Source organism: Echeneis naucrates, chromosome 5 (genome assembly GCF_900963305.1).
Source record: "Echeneis naucrates chromosome 5, fEcheNa1.1, whole genome shotgun sequence".
Taxonomy (NCBI): domain Eukaryota; kingdom Metazoa; phylum Chordata; class Actinopteri; order Carangiformes; family Echeneidae; genus Echeneis; species Echeneis naucrates.
In genome coordinates this window covers 21,137,028-21,157,843 of record NC_042515.1, presented here as the reverse complement: position 1 = coordinate 21,157,843, position 20,816 = coordinate 21,137,028, and the positions used below count along the sequence as shown (strand labels likewise).

General features: G+C 41.2%; 1 protein-coding gene across 2 annotated transcripts in view; it reads left to right on the top strand.

Moving 5' to 3' along the window:
- foxp1b (forkhead box P1b) overlaps positions 1 to 16,108 on the top strand; it is a 139,372-nt gene extending 123,264 nt beyond the window's left edge. The window contains exons 13-21 of one of the 2 annotated variants that reach the window (XM_029502729.1): positions 3,579 to 3,666; positions 4,858 to 4,941; positions 8,800 to 9,004; positions 9,202 to 9,278; positions 9,913 to 10,014; positions 11,167 to 11,288; positions 12,150 to 12,219; positions 12,438 to 12,604; positions 15,257 to 16,108. In XM_029502729.1, coding sequence (XP_029358589.1) covers positions 3,579 to 3,666; positions 4,858 to 4,941; positions 8,800 to 9,004; positions 9,202 to 9,278; positions 9,913 to 10,014; positions 11,167 to 11,288; positions 12,150 to 12,219; positions 12,438 to 12,604; positions 15,257 to 15,401 — 1,060 coding nt within the window. In that variant the 3' untranslated portion in view covers positions 15,402 to 16,108. The remainder of the gene's footprint in view (positions 1 to 3,578; positions 3,667 to 4,857; positions 4,942 to 8,799; positions 9,005 to 9,201; positions 9,279 to 9,912; positions 10,015 to 11,166; positions 11,289 to 12,149; positions 12,220 to 12,437; positions 12,605 to 15,256) is intronic. The other variant, XM_029502730.1, reaches the window with a different exon arrangement.
- The last annotated feature ends 4,708 nt before the right edge of the window (positions 16,109 to 20,816 follow it).

Genomic DNA, 20,816 nt, shown 5'->3' with positions numbered 1-20,816 from the left:
CACCCCAGATTAGTCGCACTTTAAACAAGATATGACACAATTCCATTATCCTAAAACAAGCACTCAGTGAACACACAGTTTCCTAACAGATGCAAGAGAGAAAGGTGCAGAGGGGCCGCCTCACAGGCTGCTGAAAGTTTTGACTGTCTTTGTCAACATTTTGAATCCTCTTTTGATCGTTTATATAAAACCACTTTGAGAACAATGTGCAATTGAAAAGCTTATCACACTAGATTGTACAATGCAATTTCTGTTCAAGATGAAAAAGAGGCAGTTACTTATTTTAATTTAATAAACATCCTGCTGAGTGTGAGTTATTAACCCACATATTACACACACACACACACACACATATTCCAACTTTGGGAGTGACCTCTTAAATCCATCATTATTTATTGTATTGTGACATTGCCTCACTCTTTGTTTATAGAAGAAAGGGGAATTAAATTCAGTGCGCCTGGTAGAGCTTTGCCTGAAAATGTCTCCAAGTGCACTCTGCTATGTTTTTACAAGTGTTTTTATCATGGCAACATCTTGTTTACTTTAGTTGCCTGCTCAAACTGCTTGGAACATGTTAAGAAAACATTTGGGGAGAGTCTCCACAAAGCTGCCTTTGTTTAACAGCAGGCAAGACTGCGAGCAGCTCACCAAGGTGTTAACTCTCAAACCCTTAAGCACTTCCACATGAAACCCAGCAACTGATACTGCAGGCCTCCGAAAAGAATCAAAAATAAAAACAAAGAGTACATCAGACATTGTAAAGCTCTTTCAAAAGTCTCCTAAGGTTGAGAGAAATGTTGAAAATGTACGTGAGTTTGTGTGTGTGTCTGCTGAGAGGGTAGTCAGCAGAACATGGTGTACTGTGTACCAGAGAAAAAGAAAGGTGAGGAGGACTCTAACGTCAAACAAATTTTAGCTCCGCATGCCAACAGTAACAGCTAACATGGGACTGAAATGTTGTTTTAAACTGTGTGTGTATTTATTCTATCTTTTAAAGAAAACATTACATACCTGCGTGCACTATCTCGATAAATACAAAGCACCAAATCCCTGTTCCTGTTTTTGGAATCAGAGCACAGAAGGGCGTGGTTGGGTTCATAGCAGAGCCTGGTGCTTTTACAGGGGTCAAGACCCCTCACTTCAGTGTCCAGTCAGAGGTCAGAGTTAGTGAAACACTGCAGTGCCCTCTAGTGCTGCGCTGTCTGCCTACTGAAACCACAAAAACATCAGTCTCACATCTCCACACCATGTGGTAATTGTTTTTTAAATTATGCAGCCCTGTACCACTCCAAACACGCACAAACACACACAAATGAGCCAAAACCAAAAAAAAAAGGAAATTATTATTATTATTGAATAATATATTTTTTAATTCTTCTTCATCAGTATGAAGTGTAAAAATAAAAGTCATCACTATTTTAAACATCTCTTTTCATAGCTTTTTAAATGTAAATATTAAGGTAAAGATGTGTGCATTTAATTTTAAATTCCACCAAGGAGTCAAGAAGATAAACCTTCCTCAGAGACAGCCTTAAGCTCTGGGTTCAGTCTATATAATTAGAAATTGTAAAGAAGAAGGAAAAAAATGCGGTTTGCAAACTTACTGATATATAAAAAGCCAACTGTTACAGGAATGTCTGTTTAACTTGTTTTATTGTGGCAATTTACATTAGAGACGGTCATCCTGCCAGAGAGCTTTTAAAAGTGGCTTCATTTGAAGTCCAGAAAGTGACACATGCCAACGTTCATAGTCTCTCTCGATGTCAATTCCCTGTATCCCCTGCTCCCGTGTCCAGACACTCCTCTCAAGGCTGCATTAGGGCCATTTGAATATTTCATTTCCTATTAATTATGCACTGTGACTCTCCATGTCATTAGAAGAAATAAAGTGGAATGTAACAAAGGATGAAAAGAAGCAGGGCACATGTCTCCTATGAACAGAGAAATTCCAAAGCTGCTCACGTAGGCCACCCTTCATTGAAAATTCAGTCTGTGCCAGTTAAATTGAAGCTGAAACGTCTTTACCTATTATTTTCTTCTTTCAAATTTAGTAAGATGTCCTGAAATGTTTACCAGTTTCATTTTCCGAGCTACTTAATTAAATGGGCATTTATTTGACTCAAGCAAATGGAAAGTCCAGAGACGTCTGAATTGATTTCAGCAGGAGGTTATTGCCCACTCTTTCTTTAAGTATGCCTTTTTAATTTCTTTTTCACCACAATAATTAACATCAAAAGGCTGAATGTATATCACAGTCATTTTAAAAAATATATTCTCAAAACACAAAAGGAAGGACCTGCAGGTGGGAAGAGAAAACGTTTCCCATAAAGATTTAAATCACCTCAAGGTGAAAAGCGCCACAGCTGACGAGAAACCTTAACCATTTCAAGCAGAGAACTATCAATTTTCCTTCCCCCTCATACGCATATGTTTTCTGAGTGTATGTGGGATGTTTAACGCACAAATGTGTTGTCTGTACATAAACCAGTGGCGTCAGATTTATTGGGCCATCACAATGCCAGCGCTGCTACTGCACCTTCACAGGTTGACTCTGGCTATTTTTGATTTGCAGTAAATGACAGAAAAAGTGCATTTGAAAACGCAGACGCGTTACACACCTCTCTGCCGTCTGCCGGCGCCAGCCTGGTGACAGTGACCTACATGGTCACTGAAGATGTGATATAATTTATGATATATATAATATATTGGATCCATTAGCGAGCATAATGAAGTAGTGAAATGAAAGGGTATTTGTGAAATCAGTTCAAACATCCTGCTCGGATTATGATTAAATGATTAATGAAATGCCCCTGCATAAGCATTTTCAAACAGTAATTCATGCGGCGGCTGATAAAATTCCTCCAATCATATTTCCTTCACTCATGAACCTTATCTCCACCATTTTATATAAATCACAGGGAAAAAAACCTGCCTGCTGCCCAGCAAGCTACTTATTTAGATTAGTTATAAATGTACAGGAAAAGAGAACATCTCTCCAGTATAAAATAATCACACATAATTATATCCATAATTCAAGTTTGTGACAGATCCCATCTCCTTGTCCTGTTGTCCTCTGCGTTTCATGACTATAATTTGAACCACAAAATTAACAAGAAAAAAGAGAGATAAACACAACCAGAAAGGGTAAATTCAACCCGAAGAAATGGCATCAGGAACTGCTGTATAATATACTGAAAGAGCCAAACCTGAAATTCTTGAATGATCCTTCTTGTATTTGAGCTGTGAGTATAAGCACACACCACTGCCATGAAACATTGAGTGCCGGTTTGTATTTTAGGAAAGGTATTTTTCAGATTTTGCAGGAATTGTGTGTGCAATCTTTTCAATACACGTTTGTGTTATGGTGTAGTTCTGTATAAAATTTTGCTGAATTTACCTTATTCTCTCTGCATTTTACCTCAATTACCAGATTGTGTCATTAAACCAGTCGTCACTGGACATTTTATTCCTCACATCTAAAAGCCTGCAGACAGTTAATGTGACATCAGATTTTTGCTTTTTTTTTTTTTTTTTTTTTTTTTTTTTTTTATCACTCTTCTTTGTGTTTTGTTTTGCAGGCATCTCAACAATGAGCACGCCCTGGATGACAGGAGCACGGCCCAGTGTCGGGTGCAAATGCAGGTCGTACAACAGCTGGAGCTGCAGGTATTGTCTCACCATTTGTTTTGGCCAAAATATTTATGTGTCGTCTTTTCCTGACACTTCCTCAGTGTCTGCCTGAATGCCTCCTGTCTGTCTGATATCAGCCATAGGGTCACTCTTGGAGGGTGGGGAGGAGGGCTCATGGGGGTGGCAGAATGAAATAATTTTGTGCATTTGTAACCAGTCATTAAAAATGTGTTATGTATGCAGCCAGGAAAAGATATATGAAGGACCTGGGGCTAAGTAGAGAAGATAATTACATTTTGAATTTTACTGGGTTTTAAGGTTATTTATGACTTTTAACTGTTTTGCACCAACAATAAAACAAGCTAGTGAAATGAAAATGATTCCGCAGCAATAGTGTGACGAGATGCTTTGTGTTGAGTGAGTTTTAGGAATGTGAACGTTATTGTAGCTCACTACAGAGAACTGTTGATGCAGTAATCAATGGTTTTATTAGTTTTTCCCCTACGACTGATCTTAAATGGTCTTTTTCTATGAGAAATTAATATGTACATTATGGAAAAGTGCACTTCTAGAAAAAAGCCTCGCTGATATTCTACGTAGGAGGCTTCATAATGGCCACTGAGTTACACGTGAGTCTGTATGTAAATGCAACCATTTTATTAAATTGTATTTTTATTAATTATTGGCTGCCACAGTTGCAAAGCAAGTACAGCAAAGATCAAATGAAATGTATTCTGGATTTCAAGCAATATTCACTTGTGTTTAAGTCACATAATGGCCTAAAATTACTGATAATGACTATGAAACAGTTTTGGTGTACAGAAGGTTAACCTTAAACAAAGAAAGTTCAGTTTGTCAAACATTACACCATAACAATGTCCTGTTATTTCCACTCTGTTGGTGTGTTGTCCAAAGACATAGAGTGAAGGTTTATCAGAGACAGACTTCCTCTGCATGCAGCCTATCACCATAATTCAAGCTGGCAGCTTACACAGTGCTGAGTTTCAGACAGGTAGAGAGTGAGATGCAGTAGACTTTAACCTTGAATTGGAGACAGTAGTTAGACTACCTAGTATTAACAAAAGGATTTTGAAAATAAAAAATTATACAGACGATTTATTCATTGTGAGAGATGCTTTCCCTAGCAGATGGATGTATGGAATTAATAAAAGTACACATAGAGCATCTGTTCATGCAGAATGATGAACATGTTCTTCCTGATTGCAGCTAGCGAAAGACAAAGAGCGTCTGCAAGCTATGATGACGCACCTTCATGTCAAGTCCACGGAGCCCAAAGCCACCCCACAGCCGGTGAGCAACAATCCCGTCATACGTCTCACTCTCCCGTGTCCCTCCCCCATCCTTTTGTTTGTCTTAATTGGCACACATGTATTCATTAATCCCTTCCTCCATCTTCTTATTTATCTGCTAAATAAAAACAGCTGTTCTCTTGAGTGAGGCAGTAAATATTGTTTGGACCACATCTGCTGACATCCGAGATTCAATTTAGTGTCTGTGATGAACTGGATGCACACTCTGTAACCGCTTCATAGAGACAGAGCCTGTTTGTGCAGGGAGAAAAGATGAGAAGGCACTGGAATATAGAGATAATAAGAAAAGATAACAGATATCATATTTTACACCAAGATATAGAATGATTTTTAGTGCTTTTTAAAGGCAATGCAACACAGTGCTTTCCTTCCAGATAATATCCCATATGAAAAGCAACATTTATTAAATGTCAAACAAATGCTTCTTCAAAAAATTTTAAATTAAACACTATAAATGAAGCAAAGTCAAATCGCACCATGAAACGTATTGGGCTGTGAACTAAGGTAATTTTGTAGAAATTAAAGTCTTGCTGGATGTGACAGGAAACACAATTGCTGGGAGAAAACATGCTTTACTGGTCATTCATCAAAATCTGATGGAGGTTAACAACTGAATTCCATAATAAATATAACACCAAATCAATTCGTTATCTTTGAGACACATTCCAAGCATCGCACTTATCGCCCTTAATATATCCCATTCTACAAAGACCAATGCCTAATCCTTTTCCTATAGGGGCAGGAGCTAAACATATGGCATTTAAGTGTCTGCGCTATTTTGTCTCATTTAAGAAGGGGCCTCACAACCATATTTCAATCTGTATGACAGTTCACTCAGGCGGCCAAATGTGTAAAGATCATTTCACTGCAGGGTGTGAATTTGAAATCACACACACAGATGCACACTATAGATTCAGACATTTTTTCTCTGAACACGCTGTGTAGCTTGGATCATTTATTTGCACTCAGAGGTGGCTATTGACGTGCGGAGGCTGCATGTGTTCTCCACACAGTGCAGCCAGTCAACATAAAGTGCCTGAAGATGTTGAACGACAATAGGCTGTCTGTTAAAGCTGCGCCTGTGTCACACACACTGATCGTGTAGATTAGAGTGCAAAATGAGGGCCCTGAGACAGGGGCATTTGTATATGAAAAGTGGTAGGGGCGGCAGATAGCATCTTGAGTTCGCTACCTCTTCTCTCTCCCCGGGGCCTCTGAGAATGGCTGTGTCAGAGCTCAGTGTTAACACTCTCAAGGGGGTGAGCAGGGATTTTATTCAAATAAATAGTCTCCCATTCTCCAGTGCCGCTTTTCCTGCTGGGACGTGCTATGAAATGCTGTGATAAATATGTCTGGCTTCGGCTGGGTAAGCGGTGGCACTGCACAGGTCAGGGCCAGTGGCCCCACTCAGGCTTTAGTAAGAATGTAGCATCAGAGGTCACCACCAAAAAAACCCTCTCCTGACTAGATGGTGGATGAAAGTATTCTCAGAGCTGACTGGAGATCGAGCCACTCTGAAGTAACAACTGTGTTCCAGCAGTAATTGCTCGTTCTGTTTTTCTGCTGTTCTGTGCTGTTGCATATAATAAAGGCATGTTTAAGTAGCCAGCTGTCATAGCAAAGTAGCTCAGATGAGTTTGCTGGTTTACATTTAGTTATAATTAAAGACAAACAAACTGATACTGTGCATGCACAATGTCAAATGAACAGGATTCATTTTATTATTCTGAGGTGGATGGAAGCGGGGGGGAAAGATCAAAACAAAAAGTGCCACATTAGCAATGCATGTCTGTGTGTGTATGTGTGTTTGTATTTGCCTCTGTGCGTGTGTGTGGGTGGGTGTCTGCACTTGGTGTCACTAAGCATTCTTGTCAGAAATCTGACCTTTTACGCCATACATAATTAAGGAGGGACTTTTTGTTTATTTTCTTTAGCAGCTTGCCGAGTCAAAGCCAGTATAATTAGATCACCAATTACCATTTAATTAATTTCAGTCTGAAGTCTCATTTTGTCTAGGCACTGGAGTGAGCCCAAATGGTGAAGCAAACAAAGGCAAGGCTATTACCAGCCTGTCTGGCCTATTGTTGAAGCCTCTCTGTGTTTAGGGCCAGGGAATATGGATGAAACATGAAACAAAGCCTGCTAATCCACAGGAAGAGAAGTCAACACCACAGCCCCATTCTATTGATAGCATTGTGTCAGAAACGCGAAAACCCAAGTGTGATTTATTTTGTTCAAGATTTAGAATAACATGTCTTCTGCTGCTAGTGCTGGTAAGGATGTAGTCTGCATTTGTGCATCCCAGCAATAATCCAAATTATTTGGGCAGACCTGGCCAAAAACAGGCAGAGTTCAGGCTCTGAAACATAAATAGTCATTGTGAGGACTTAGACACGTCTGTTTAAAAAGCTGAGCATTTTGCAGCCAAATGATTCACACGTAACACTTTAAAACTTAACACTTTAAAAAAAAATTATTTAATTGTAATTTAAAAAACACTTTAAAAAAATGTAACACTTAAAAAAAAAATTGTAAGTGTATCGTGTATACACACACACACACACACACACTCATAAAAACATATACATATATAAATTGAATTAAAAACAGGGGCATGTTATTCCAAATTTCGGATTTGAACATTGGTGGTTCTTTAATTTTTGTGGCGAATCTGATGTTAAAAACTGCCATAACTATCTCACCATTATCAGCGTCAAAATTAGACATCTGATTCCTCGTAACCAACAACTGATGTCAAAGACTAGATGTGCCCTCCCCTTCTTCTCCCCAGCTCTCCATTTCTTTTTTTTTCTTTTTCTTTTTCTATTTCTCTCTTTTTTCTCACAGTCGAAAATCATGTTTAATTTGGAAACCGGCCTCCTTCAGCAAATTAGCAATTAGAACAATTTTGTGGGAATATGTATATGTGTCATTAGTTTTCCTACCAATTAATAGCTGGAGCAGGGGGTCAGGCTAGAATTTTCCACTTCACTGCTGCTTCAGTACAGAGGCTTGGCACTTCTCTTGTAGCCGCCACAGCTGCTGGGAGCCACGCTATACCTTTGGAGCACTTGCCATAATTAGTTTACCTTGTAGCCATTATTACTTAAATCCCCCCCTTCCCCTTAGCCCACCCAGTCCATCCGCACACACAGACCACTGTAGTGACACCAAATATTCTCTGCATATGGCCTTCCATGAAAATGCCATCTTTTACTGTGGCCATCATGGCCCTGATGATGGAGGTCAGTCAGATACAGTAGTTAATCATTGGATCACCTCTGTAAGCAGCTCCTAATTAGAGTGCTCATTATAAAATTTCAGTTTGTAATTAGCCCAGATTGGCTTCTTCCTCTGCCTGGCTTATTAGCAGGGCAGCTCAGCGGTAGGTGAGAATCACTCTGTCATTTTTCAGAGCTGCTTGGTCCGCCCATCTTCCCTTCACTACTCAACCCTCACTGGTTACTATGCTGCAGACCCACACTGGGGGGGGGGTGTGTGATGTGTGTGCGTGTGTGTGTGTGTCCAAATGGGACAAAAGATTAAACAAAGGCGGCGAACAGAAAGCTGGGAACAGGCCTGACATGGCAGGAAGAGGGAGGGAGGGGGAGCAGGAGGAGAAAGTGGAGTGTGGAGAATGGAAAGAGTGGGGCTCCAGGGTTGTTTTCCAAACATTTAGCAAATGTTCATGGATCATCTCAGGTCCCCTCTGCAATTAGAGAGGAGATGTGCATAGTCAATGAGGAGTCTGAGACACATGGGTAATTAGGGGACTAACTGAGCTCATGTGTGTCTGTGTTTCTGCTTGTTTTGTCCTGGTTGGACTTACTCTCCTCAGCTCAACCTGGTGTCCAGCGTCACATTGTCTAAGTCGGCCCCTGAGGCCTCTCCCCCTCTGAGCCTGCCCCAGACCCCCACCACACCGACAGCACCCCTCACACCCTTATCTCAGACCCACTCCGTCATCACAGCCAACAGCCTTCACAGTGTGGGCCCCATGCGACGGCGCTACTCAGAAAAGTACAATATGCCCATCTCTCCAGGTATTGCAGGATGTACACACTGTGACACTCATCTGCCTAGCTTCAAAAACACATAACCACACTACATTTAGATATGTACACACACAGCCAGATATTCATGCTATAATTTGTGCTATCAGCTCCAAACTGAACATGCTCTTGACAGATCATCATTTTTTTCCATGTTGACACAGTTTGTGTTTGATCCCTCTGTGCAGATATCAGTCAAAACAAAGAGTTTTACATGAATGCTGATGTTAGACCACCATTCACGTACGCCTCACTAATAAGACAGGTAAGAACCCTGTTTTATCTTTTTATCAATTTGATCTGAAAAGACGCTGACATAGACTCAGCCGCTGTACATTCTCATATTCGGAACGTCGCCAACTACTTTTGTCTGCTGACTTTCCCAGTTTGCTTTTTGGTGAGTTTTGAACACAATTTAAACTGAAAAGCAGATTAACTGTCTTCAAATGAGTGCAAGAATGCGTACAGGATTCAAAAACAGCCGCATATGACAATTGCATTTGATTAAGCATTTCAGTGACTGTGATTATACCAAATTCATTTCACACAACAGTAGGGATGAACCTGTTTTAAGATGGCCAGTCAATTATCGCTCGGCCGTAGTAATCTGGGATCTCACGAATTAATCTGAGCCAGCCATAATTGCTGCCCTGTAATCTGCCTGAGAAATGTTTTCGCTTGCCCTTCATTTACACCCACAAAAGGAAATGTATTCAAATCTGCCGTTTGGAAGAGAAAGTGCAGGCAACTTCAGAAAACACTTTATAAAGACGTCTCTTAACTGTTGTCTGTTTTGTTCAAGAGAACACACAAACCCGTATGCCTCTGGTGAATTATTGATCATTTTGTGAAGGCAGCAAAATTGTAAATGTTTGTTTCTGTCACTGTTCCTCATCCAGGCAATCCTCGAATCTCCAGAAAAGCAGCTAACACTAAATGAAATCTACAACTGGTTCACACGAATGTTTGCATATTTTAGGCGCAACGCAGCGACGTGGAAGGTAATTCTCCTTTTCCTCCTGACTCTCTCAAACCAGCACTGGAGAAAAAGGAGACATTATGTTGATGTTAGGGAGAATTAAATGATAGCCAGGCATAATACCTTCAGAAATGAACCTTTACACAAATACATAACAATCCCCCACTTATTCAGTCCAAATGAACCACCCTTTAAACAAACACAAGAACCACACAGAGAAACCAAGCAAAGGAATATGTGCATTCTTGTCAAAAAGGATAAAAAAAGAGAGAAAGAAAGTGAGAGGGTGGGTGGCATTATTTTAACATAGCAGTGCTCTGCCAGTGACTCCTGGCTGAGTCCCTCACACTAACTTCTGAGGGGAACTTTCTGTTTTCTACCAGGCCACAACACACACACACACACACACACACACGCAATGAAAACAATACATGAGCCTGGAAGACAGAAATGACTGGAGTCAGAGAAAGTGAGATTTTAATGGGAAAGACAGTGATGAAAGCGCCATCTCAGCCTTCACTGAATTGTTAGATGAGACCAACACACACACACACACACACACACACACACACACATATATATATATACGCTGCCCCTCTGCACCCCCAGTCCCCATCAGCTATCACACTTACTGACAGCTCTTCCATAGGGGCACATTGGTGCTATAAACACAGGATTCCATAACACACACTCTCTCACTCACACACACACACACATCGTATATACTCATACACTCAATATGTTCTGGAATAACAAGGAGACCATGTATGATGTACAATGTATATCTACTTTCATACGTAAATGACCTGGAGTGGAGCTTCAGCTGTAATATATCTTTCTCCCACATTGTCACTCAGAGTGCCAACTCAAAATAAAAGTTTTAAGAGCTCATACTCTCCCTATTAGAGAAGGCAGCTCAGTGAGTGATAAGAAAAAAGTAGTGTCACTAACTATTGCCATGGAGACCAGTAAATATTTATATGTTGTTTAAGTCATTTGAAACTCAAGGACCATTTACTGCCAATAACATTCTGGTGTATTTATTGTTTTCATTCAGGTTTTATCCGGTGCCTGTCAAAATATTTCTTCTTTGAAGTGAAATTCTTCCCCTGCAGACATATTTATTGTACTGATAGCAAACTTTTCTCTCTCTTTGTCTTTGCACCAACTGCAGAATGCAGTCCGGCATAATCTTAGTCTTCACAAGTGTTTTGTGCGAGTAGAAAACGTAAAAGGGGCTGTGTGGACAGTCGACGAAATAGAGTTCCAAAAGAGACGACCTCAAAAGATCAGTGGGTAGGTTTCGGCCTTTTGAGCCACGACTAGCGTCTGTCTCACCATTGACTGATGGGAAGAGGCTGCTGCCACTGCTGCTCCATCTCATTGTCTGTCTGCCACAACATCCAAAGTCCCCGCTTGCTTTGGTGTGCCTCCTCTTCATGCTTTCAGAAGCTTTTTGGTGATGCCTCATAACCCACAATGGCTTATTTTCATTTTGATCCTCACCCTCTCCCTTCGTCTGTCTGTCTGTATGTCTCTGTGTGTGTCTGTCTGTCCTGTCGATCACTGCATCTGCATCTGGCATCCCTCCCCTCCCCACTGGTTTGCTTTCCCAGGGTGCCATTCGCACCAACCTTTCTCTGCATAAGTGCTTTGTGAGAGTAGAGGATGAGTTTGGGTCCTTTTGGACTGTTGATGATGAGGAGTTTAAGCGCGGCCGCCACATACAGCGAGGCCGTCCTCGGAAATTCGCCACTGATGAGAACTTTGATGAGCTGCTCGTACAGTAAGCACTTCCACCTGCCTGGGAAAAACCTCTGAGCCCCCCCCCCCCCCCCCCCCCCCCCATCCCCACCTGCATGCGCCACAACATCATGCTTTTTGTGTTTAGCTTGCCATCCATCATACTTTCACAAGAGCTACCTCCATCAGCTTAGTCCTTCTTTCCATGAAAGTGGTGATAGTTGTGTGGTATTGTCAAGTGATTGCACATCTTAGAACTATTGCCTTAATCTCTACATTACTACACCAGTAAATGTATTTAGTTATGATACAAAGTGCATTGATTTCTTTTTATGAAATAAGATACTGTAGCTTAAGAATGCATGCTTGGTGAGACATGAGTCTGTGGTTGTAATTAAATTTTTCTGTTTGCAGAAGTCCAGCCTTAGTGAAGAACATTCAGACCAGCTTGGGCTATGGTCCTACCCTCTCTGCTGCCTTCCAGGTAAAAATAAAGTGTGACTTCATCTTTCAAATGCCTCACTCCCAACTTTATGTGAAAAAAAAAAAAAAAAAAATCACAGTCTCTATCCATCTCATATGCCCAGTCATCCAGTCTTTGTTTTTAGGGGATGTTCTGGTATGAAAGACTGATGGGCAACTGAGAAAGTGCTGACAACTCTCTTCCATTTCACATTTAATGCTACGGACTTCACTTTTCAGGCTTCAATGGCAGAAAACAACATACCTCTATACACTACTGCTTCCATTGGAAGTCCCACCCTCAACTCCCTGGCCAACGCCATCCGTGAGGAGATGAATGGAGCAATGGACCATGGAAACAGCAACGGCAGTGACAGCAGCCCAGGACGCTCGCCCCTGCCAGCTATGTGAGTGGCACACAATCTTTCTATCTCCAACACAGTCTGTGTAAGAAAAGAGAATAAAGGCAAAGAGTTTCAGATCCACTGAGACAGTGGCACTCTAAATAGTTTAGTGCACCCGAAATGCACTAAAATTACCTAATACATGGCATCAGATAAAATGGAAACAATGCCAGAAAGGACAATAAATAAAATGAAGAGGGTGGTATTGGATTGGTGCGTGGGGTCATGGTCAGAGCTGTGGCTGGCCTCCCCTCAGAAAAGGAAACTCCACCTTTTCAAAGCCTCCATCACCAAACCTTTTGGGAAGAAAAGCCTAGAGCCCCGTGTTATTTTAACAGCAAGTTTATGAACTCTCCTTTATGTGTCCTGCTGTCTCTGTCTCGCCATAATCAGTATTCCAATTTGTTAAAATATTTATAAAATGCCAGAACACAGAGTGACAGAGCTGCTGGCTCCGACACGGTGCAACATGAGCTGCAACACATTCAGAAACGCCTCTGAGCTGCTGAAAGAAAAACAACACAAAAGCATAATTAGTCTGGAGGACATCATCCAAGATTCTCATGTAGGAAAGTTGTGGTCGGCCTGGAAACCGCAGCTCCCCGTTCACTTGTTATAAAGGAGTGTCTGCTAAGTTGTTTGAAGCCTAAAATAATACAGCGCACACGGCATCGTTTCCAGATGTGGGGGCAGACCACCGATGTGCAGCACGGGTAGACTTGGGGATGGCCTCCTGAAATGTCTGAGCTTGAGGGAAATTCTGCCTGAAAAAAAAAAAAGGTGCAGTAATGAGCTCCTGGCCAAATGGAGGAAAGTGCCATCCCTAATCACTGTGAACATAGCTCTGAGCATGGCTGTGGAACAGGAAAGGCAGAGACAGGATGGGTGTGCTGGCCTGAAGGCAGCCTGCTTCTCCCTCTGCCCTTCTGCTTCTATCTTTAGGCTGATAGAGCTCACTCTTTCTCACTCTTTCTCCATAATTATTTCTATAGGATTTCTGCAAGTACAAAATGAGTTAAAACTGTTTTCTTTTGCTGTTAAAGAACTTTATTCTCTTATTAACAAAGCGTACCTGCGGTTTCATGGCCCTCAAATTGAGCATTCAGTGTTCCATACAGTGGCACTGTCACCACAACTGTCCCACTGCTCAGGGAGTGAGCCTTAAACCAACTATATGCAAAAAAAATCATGCCTGTTTCTCCACAATGCTTGACTGTTGTTCATCATCACGGTTAACTGTGCAACAACATGTGTTTTCCACATGCGCTGCTGCTGCTTGACAAGACACGGCTTCTTAACAGTGAAAAAAACCAGAATGTTTCTGTAAAACAGCCAGACGAGAACCAGGTATCCAGAGAAGGCTAATTATAAGCAAAGTGTAGAATCAGCATGCAGTTCAATAGCATAATAATAACAATTTCATGTCTGCCCTGCAGCGGCGGAGTCAGACCTGAGGCTACAGCACTTGTGGAGTTACTTTGATGTGAAAATGATAGAAAAGCTGACTTTTTTTTTCCCATTTTTATAATTTGCACCAAAATATGTCAGCTCGTTAGCATACGAGCATCTCCATCACAATAGTTGCAAATTACACAAGACGTCCTGGTGTGAATAAATCAAATGTGTGCTTTGGTGATGAAGAATGTGCCAGTTGTCCCTTGTTGTTGTAGTAAATGAGCACAGTGCCTCATCCTGACACAGCTCTACCTCAACTACAGCAGTCTGGCACCGCAGGTTAGAGCAGCAAGTCCCCTGCAGCTGCTCATAATGTTTTTTTTTTTTTTTTGTTTTTTGTTTTTTGTTTTTTTACAGCCAGGCCTCGTCTCCCCCTGTGCTTCATTCCTGCTCTGTTTCTGTAATGAGAAATTTGGCAGATCTCATCTCTTTAGTGGCTCTTTTGCCCAGGCTCTAAGCTGGGGGGGCTCATGTTTTTGCCTTGTTTACAAGTGACAGCGTTATTATTCTCAAAAGGGCTCTGTTTCTTATCATAGTGTTGTGCCGAGTGAGCTGCTGCTGCTATCCTTGCACGCCTCTCCTGCCAGCGCTTTTCTTCCCTTATTGACACTTGGTTGAAAATATGCATTAATTCTGGAGTTTAAAGCCTGTATGGCGGTGTCTGGTCGCTGTGTTTGCTTGAAGTTGATTAATGATAGAAGCCGGCTTGGGGTCGTCCTCTGGAGACCTGCCTCGCAGGTTGTGCATGTTAACGAGCAGGAAGGGGAACACACAGCGCGCCACTGATCCTCCGCCACCAGGAGGCTGACAACGGCAACCCACTCACTCCGCATAGTCCACTCTCCCCACTCCTCGTCTCACGTTGTTAATCTTCCTCATTTATCAATTCTAAGTGAATACCCTGTTGTCGGTTGCCATGAAAATAAAAAGCTTGCAGCTTTGCCAAGATTGGAATACCTCAAAAGAAAGCTGAAATTATCATCAGCACCACTGAGGCCCCCACTCACAGCCTCACTGTAGCCAGACATTTGTTTTTGTTCCCCTGTTTCCTTCTCTCTAAACAGAATCAGCACAGGTCCGTATCACTTTGCGCCTGTGTATGTGAGAGGTTCTAAAAAAAAAAAAATAAAAAAAAAGAATGTAAGAAAGTTACCGATGAAGTGGATCTACGTTTTCACTCTCCTTCTCCTCCTCCTCCAGGCATCACATCAGCGTTAAGGAGGAACCACTGGACCCCGAGGACCATGAAGGGCCCCTTTCCCTGGTAACGACCGCCAATCACAGTCCGGATTTCGATCACCACAGAGATTATGACGACGACCAGGGCCATGACGACATGCTGTAAGGGTGTGCGCCAGCCCTCCCCAGCCTCAGAGGCCGAGGCAGTCTGGGTCATCTGGGAGACCGAGAAGGCTCCACAGATAACAAACACTGAACTGCAGTCTCAGCCACTGAAGACAGCGCTCAAATGTCTCCAAGTTAACTTTTTAGTGCCATTACAATACATAGCAAAAATAACACGCAGACAACACAGAAAACACCCGACATGAGGGTCCTTTTTTCTGATTCCTTTCTACTTTTGATTTAAGTAAAGCTTCAACAGTGAAAACTTCATTTCTACTCATGTGTCGGACAGACTTGTTTGGTACGGGGGCGACATGCTCGCGGTCAGACCTTCGACGTGCAGCCGGGACGTACTGCACTCTGCGGACTGCAAGAGGGGTTGTGTCCCTCCCCCCCACACCCACCCACAAACTCTCTCTCTCTCCCCTTTCCTCCCTTCCTCTCATAGACACAAAAATCTAACCACAAACTGAAGAGAGAGAGAGAATGACTGACGTTTAATTTACTCCGTGCGTGCGTGTATGTGTGCAAGGGAGAGCGAGTGTGGACTTCTGTTCATTGTCACTGCCTTCAACACTTCTGATTGGTTTGATTCCATCTTGGGTGGGAGGGATGTTTTTATCTGGGTATAGTTTTTGTTTGGGGGTGTGAGAGGTTATAAAGTATCAACGTAATGTCTCTTTTCTATCAGTCAATGCTGTTCTTGATGTTGCATCTCTTTTTTTTTTTTTTTTTTTTTTTTTTTTCTCTTTTAATTTCTTTGAAATGATCAGACCTCATGCCCATGCTGTGGAAATTCTGTGTGGTCAGCACTTGATGATGAATGTTTATGATTTCCTTTCATGTTGTTCTTATAAACACACACACACACACACACACGAAGCAGAATGTCAGATACCAAGCAGTATTTTTCTGTCATTTATTCTACAATCTCTTCCTCCAGAAAAAGAAAAGAAAAAAAAGTCACCACTGTGAGGTGTAGTCCACCCTTCACCCCCTCCCTCATGAAGTCCATTGGCAATGCACTACTCATAATGAAGGCTCTCTCCACGCATCAATGAAGCTTAATTTAAGATGCGAATGAATGACAGAGAAATCATGCAGGTTATGGTTTATCCTTATGAAATTATACTTTAAAACAGCCCCTCACAGCAGAGCATGCATAGCTGCAACTGAATTTCTGATCACTTACAAGCTCCAGGTTTTTTAAAGCAAAATGAAAATGTCAGGTGTGCAGCGGTGAGATAATGATTTAGACCAACTAATTGTGATTCCTGAACACAACTGTCATTGTTAATCAAACATGTCTGCTTTTCCAGCTCCATAATTTCATTCAGAGCTCCGAAAGATAAATGTGCATTCCCTGTAGTTTTATTTGCATCACATGCATGACCAGTTTAAAGTTCTTTAGTGAGTGTTAATAATTGCACACCAGATGAAATGCTCATTTTCTTTTCTCTGAGGGAACAAACCCCAAGACTTGCAATAACAACTAAACATTGCACATTCCAGCATCATACACAGCCATCGTAACAGGGAACAGACATACAGTATATGCCATTTAGGGGAGTGTGGATGTCTCAGTGTTCAGTGTCGCCCAAAAAGCCAATAGTTGTAGTCCTCATCATTGAACTGGGTGAAATCCACATATGGTTTTGTGACGCAGCAGCAAAAAATTCCGGCCCTTTTACAGAGTTACATTTTAAAGAGAACATGAATATCAAGACTGCAATCAACCACTTTTAATTTTTCTTTATTTATTATTATTATTTTATGATTTATTTGGCTTTTTTTAAGTTGTTAATGTGTTTGAATATCTTGTTCTGTGACAACCAAAGATAAACTACAAAGTCAATGTTGTGTGTTCCATGCAATAGCTGATAAGGCCAAATATCTCTTCTCGATTCTCTCTCACTGGACGAGCTCAGCAGCTGCGATCGGCCCGGTGGCAGACTGAGTCGAGGGAAATGCTCCTCAAACTGGTGTTTTCATCCATTTTTATTAAAAAAAATATATATACACAAAATAAAAAACCAAAGGGGGTGTTTCAAAAAAGACAGTGATGTTTAGCAGTGACCAAATCTGAATGGGAGGCACTGATAGTCTGACTACATGATGACCAAATTAGGGAAACTTTCTTTTTCTTGTTTCTTTTTTATATTTAGGCCAGTGAGCTGAAATGGGAGCTTTTTTGGTCGGCAACAGATTTGTGTGCAGCATAAAGGGTATGTAGGGAAAATCTGATGAGGAACAACATTCTGGTAAATGATGAAAGCTTTGCAGAGAACAATGTGAAATGGATTCTATACTTCAACTGGACCACACGATGATTCAATGTATCTCTTCTTTTATTCCTTAAACATTTGTGTAATTTGAAATGATTGTATGCCACTTGTTAGGGGTTTTAGTGTCTTTGTTCAGATTGGCAAGACTTTATGATTGTGCTTAGTTTCTGCCATCGTATTACTTTTTATATTAAAAACACTCCTGTCAACTAATAAGCTGGGTACAAGGTACTTTATGGCAGTTAATGTTATAGTTTTTTGTTTTTTTGTTTTGTTTTTTGGTTTGGTTTGTTTTTTTGGAAGTTCACCGCTCATTAACTAAAAAGGAAAAAGGGCACTCTGTGGTTTCCAGAAGTTGTATTTAATATCCAGGCAGCTGTGGGATGGGCCAGTCGCAGCCAGGGAGAGGATCGTGAGAACAGAGCAGAGCTCGTCCACAGACCCCCAGTCATCTGGCTGGTTTGTTTGGTATTCAAAAAGGAGGGAAAGTGCTGGTAGATTAGGACATTCTCAGCATGTGTAGCTTGACATTACTAAAGATAACAGCATGAGAAAACTGTTAGTACGCATACCTCATTTCAAACCTATAGGGAATGATCCAATTAAATGAGAAGAGAAATAACCATTTCACTCAGTTGCACTTAGTTGTATGTCTTGCATGTGTAGTCTGATACTGTAGAGAGAAAAAAAGTACAAAAAAAAAAAAAGAAATTAGAGCTTGTTTATCCTAAAGGTTTCATCCTTTTTACCAAACCAATCCAAACCTCAGGCCTTTTTGTTCATGGAAATATCACCCAGCTGTGTGGCACATTCACCCTGTCTGTTCTCTGATGGGTTGTTTTAAGGGCGTTCCAATATTAGGTTGTACATACATGTCAGTATAGCCTTTGTCTTTTCCTGTCCTTTCCTCTCGCGCTCTCTCTCTCTCTGTCTCTCTCCCTCTCTAATGCGCTATCTTTTTTTTTTTTTTTTTTAGATCAAAAAATACATTTGTGTTATGATGTTTGCTTTATCGCCACTGCTTTGTATTATCGATGAAATAGCTATGAGAAACTGCTGTATGTATTGGAATAGCAAACTGTGCTGCAAATGTATTTTACTTTGTAATCCTTGCTTTAAAAAAAAAATCACATCATCCTCGCAGACACCGGGTGAGCTGGGCAGGGGCAGGCTGGGGGGGAGATTATCCCCGATTTTGGATTTTAAACTGTAATATAGAAAACAGACTTTTCTCTGTTATCATTGACCTAAGCATTTTGTACAGATTTTTTTCCCTCTTTGTGTTAAGCTGTTTTTTGATACTTCCTTTTGATGGTCCAACCACTGCCTTCTGTGGCTGTATGTTGAAGATTACTGCTCTAAGAAAAGGGCAGATAGGTGTATTTCCTCTACAAGATGGAGATATCGTGCATGACTAATCCCAGGGTCACAGAGTTGGGGGTGGTGGGGGGTATCGGTTTAAGTGGTCAGTAATAATATAAGGGTGTATCAATCTAATGATATTTTATATGAAATTAATAGGAAAAAGAAGAAAAATATGCAGTGCCAAGATGTAAAGAATATTGTTAAATGCTGTTTTTTTTTTTTTCCCTTAATTTTTGTTTTAAGAAATTCATTTCACAAGCACATCAAAGATGTGTCCTCCTCATCCATGTCACGTAGGTAAAAACACACATTTTGTTGGCATCCAGATATTTATATTTTTATCTCAAGGGTCACTGTAAATGAGTAAAACCAAGCACAGCAGGCAGGTTGAAGGTGGAGACAGACTCAGTGCAACGTCCTGCAAACTGCGGCCATGTGGCATCATTTCCCCCCCTCCCCAACATCACACACACTGGCACCCAAGCTAAGACGCCATTGTTTCACCCATCACTAACCATCCAGCCCGCTGTCATTCCGTCCCCTTCTGTCTCCCTCTCCCACATCACACTTGGTTTTTTTATTTTATCCACACTGAACGGGGAGGGAGGGAGAGAAAAGGGGGTAAAGGGGTGGGGTGGGGTTGGGGGGGGGGCAGCCGAAGAGCTGTCACGGTGCTCTCATCCTGCAGCAGCTTATCTTTCTTTCTTTCTTTTTTTCTTTCTTTTTTCTTTGAAGATGTACTCTGCAGTTTCTTTTTTCCTGTTTTTTATAGAGAAATATTATTGCTCATCATTTCCATCAGTCTGTAACCTCCTCATCATTCCTTGTCTGTCTGATGCAGACCACTCTGTTGTAGTCAGTGGCGATGACTGACGTGAGCATTCTAAACATGCAATAAAATGCTGGTTGTTCAGATCTTCCTCGCGTCTCTCGTTGGTGTTTACAGTGAGCCGTGTGTTTTTACGGTGTCACTCGTAATTGGGCCTATTAAATGCAAAGTTGGGACCTTATGCAGCTTTCATCAGACTTAAAATCCAGTCTGTTTGGTTTTAAGATGTAAGAAGTTTCTCTCTGAAAATTACCATGATATCATAATACCTGATATTTCTACCTGAAGAGCACTTTAACACAGATCTGTGTTTGTCATCTGCTGCAGGACTCCCACCTCAGTCTCAACATTAAATTATATCGTAATTAAAAAGAGACAGTTAAACTGTCTTCCCCTAACAGCAATTTAGGTAACTGCATTTGATAAGCTATAAATTTTAACACCATTAAAATTCCAGAAATAATAGCGATATGGATTTGGTGACAGGAGCTAATGCTGATGACCAGGACTTGGGTTTTTACGACAGAGGCACAGGTCATGTTGGCCACTAAACAGGAGACAAAGATCAAGTCTAAGCACTTTTAATCTTGTGAAACAAGCAATTACAAATAGTTGCATTGATTTGTTAAAAAGCTTTAGGTGACATAAATCGTTTCTTGCTTAGCTTATTGCTGGAAAACATAAATGTCAAGTGTATTATTAATTAAGGCCTTTGAAAGACAAGATTTAATGGAAACGATATAAAATCACAAGCAATCTTTCTGTTGGCAGTATTTCACTGAACGCCCGGGCTCCATGTGTGTTCGTGTTGTGTTGATGACACTGATCACAAACTGAATCAGATAACATTAAGTTGGGGGGAACACACAGCGATGGAAGGTGTTTGTGTTTTTTAAATAGAGTCAGCCATTAATAGAAGCAGTGGCATAAATTAATC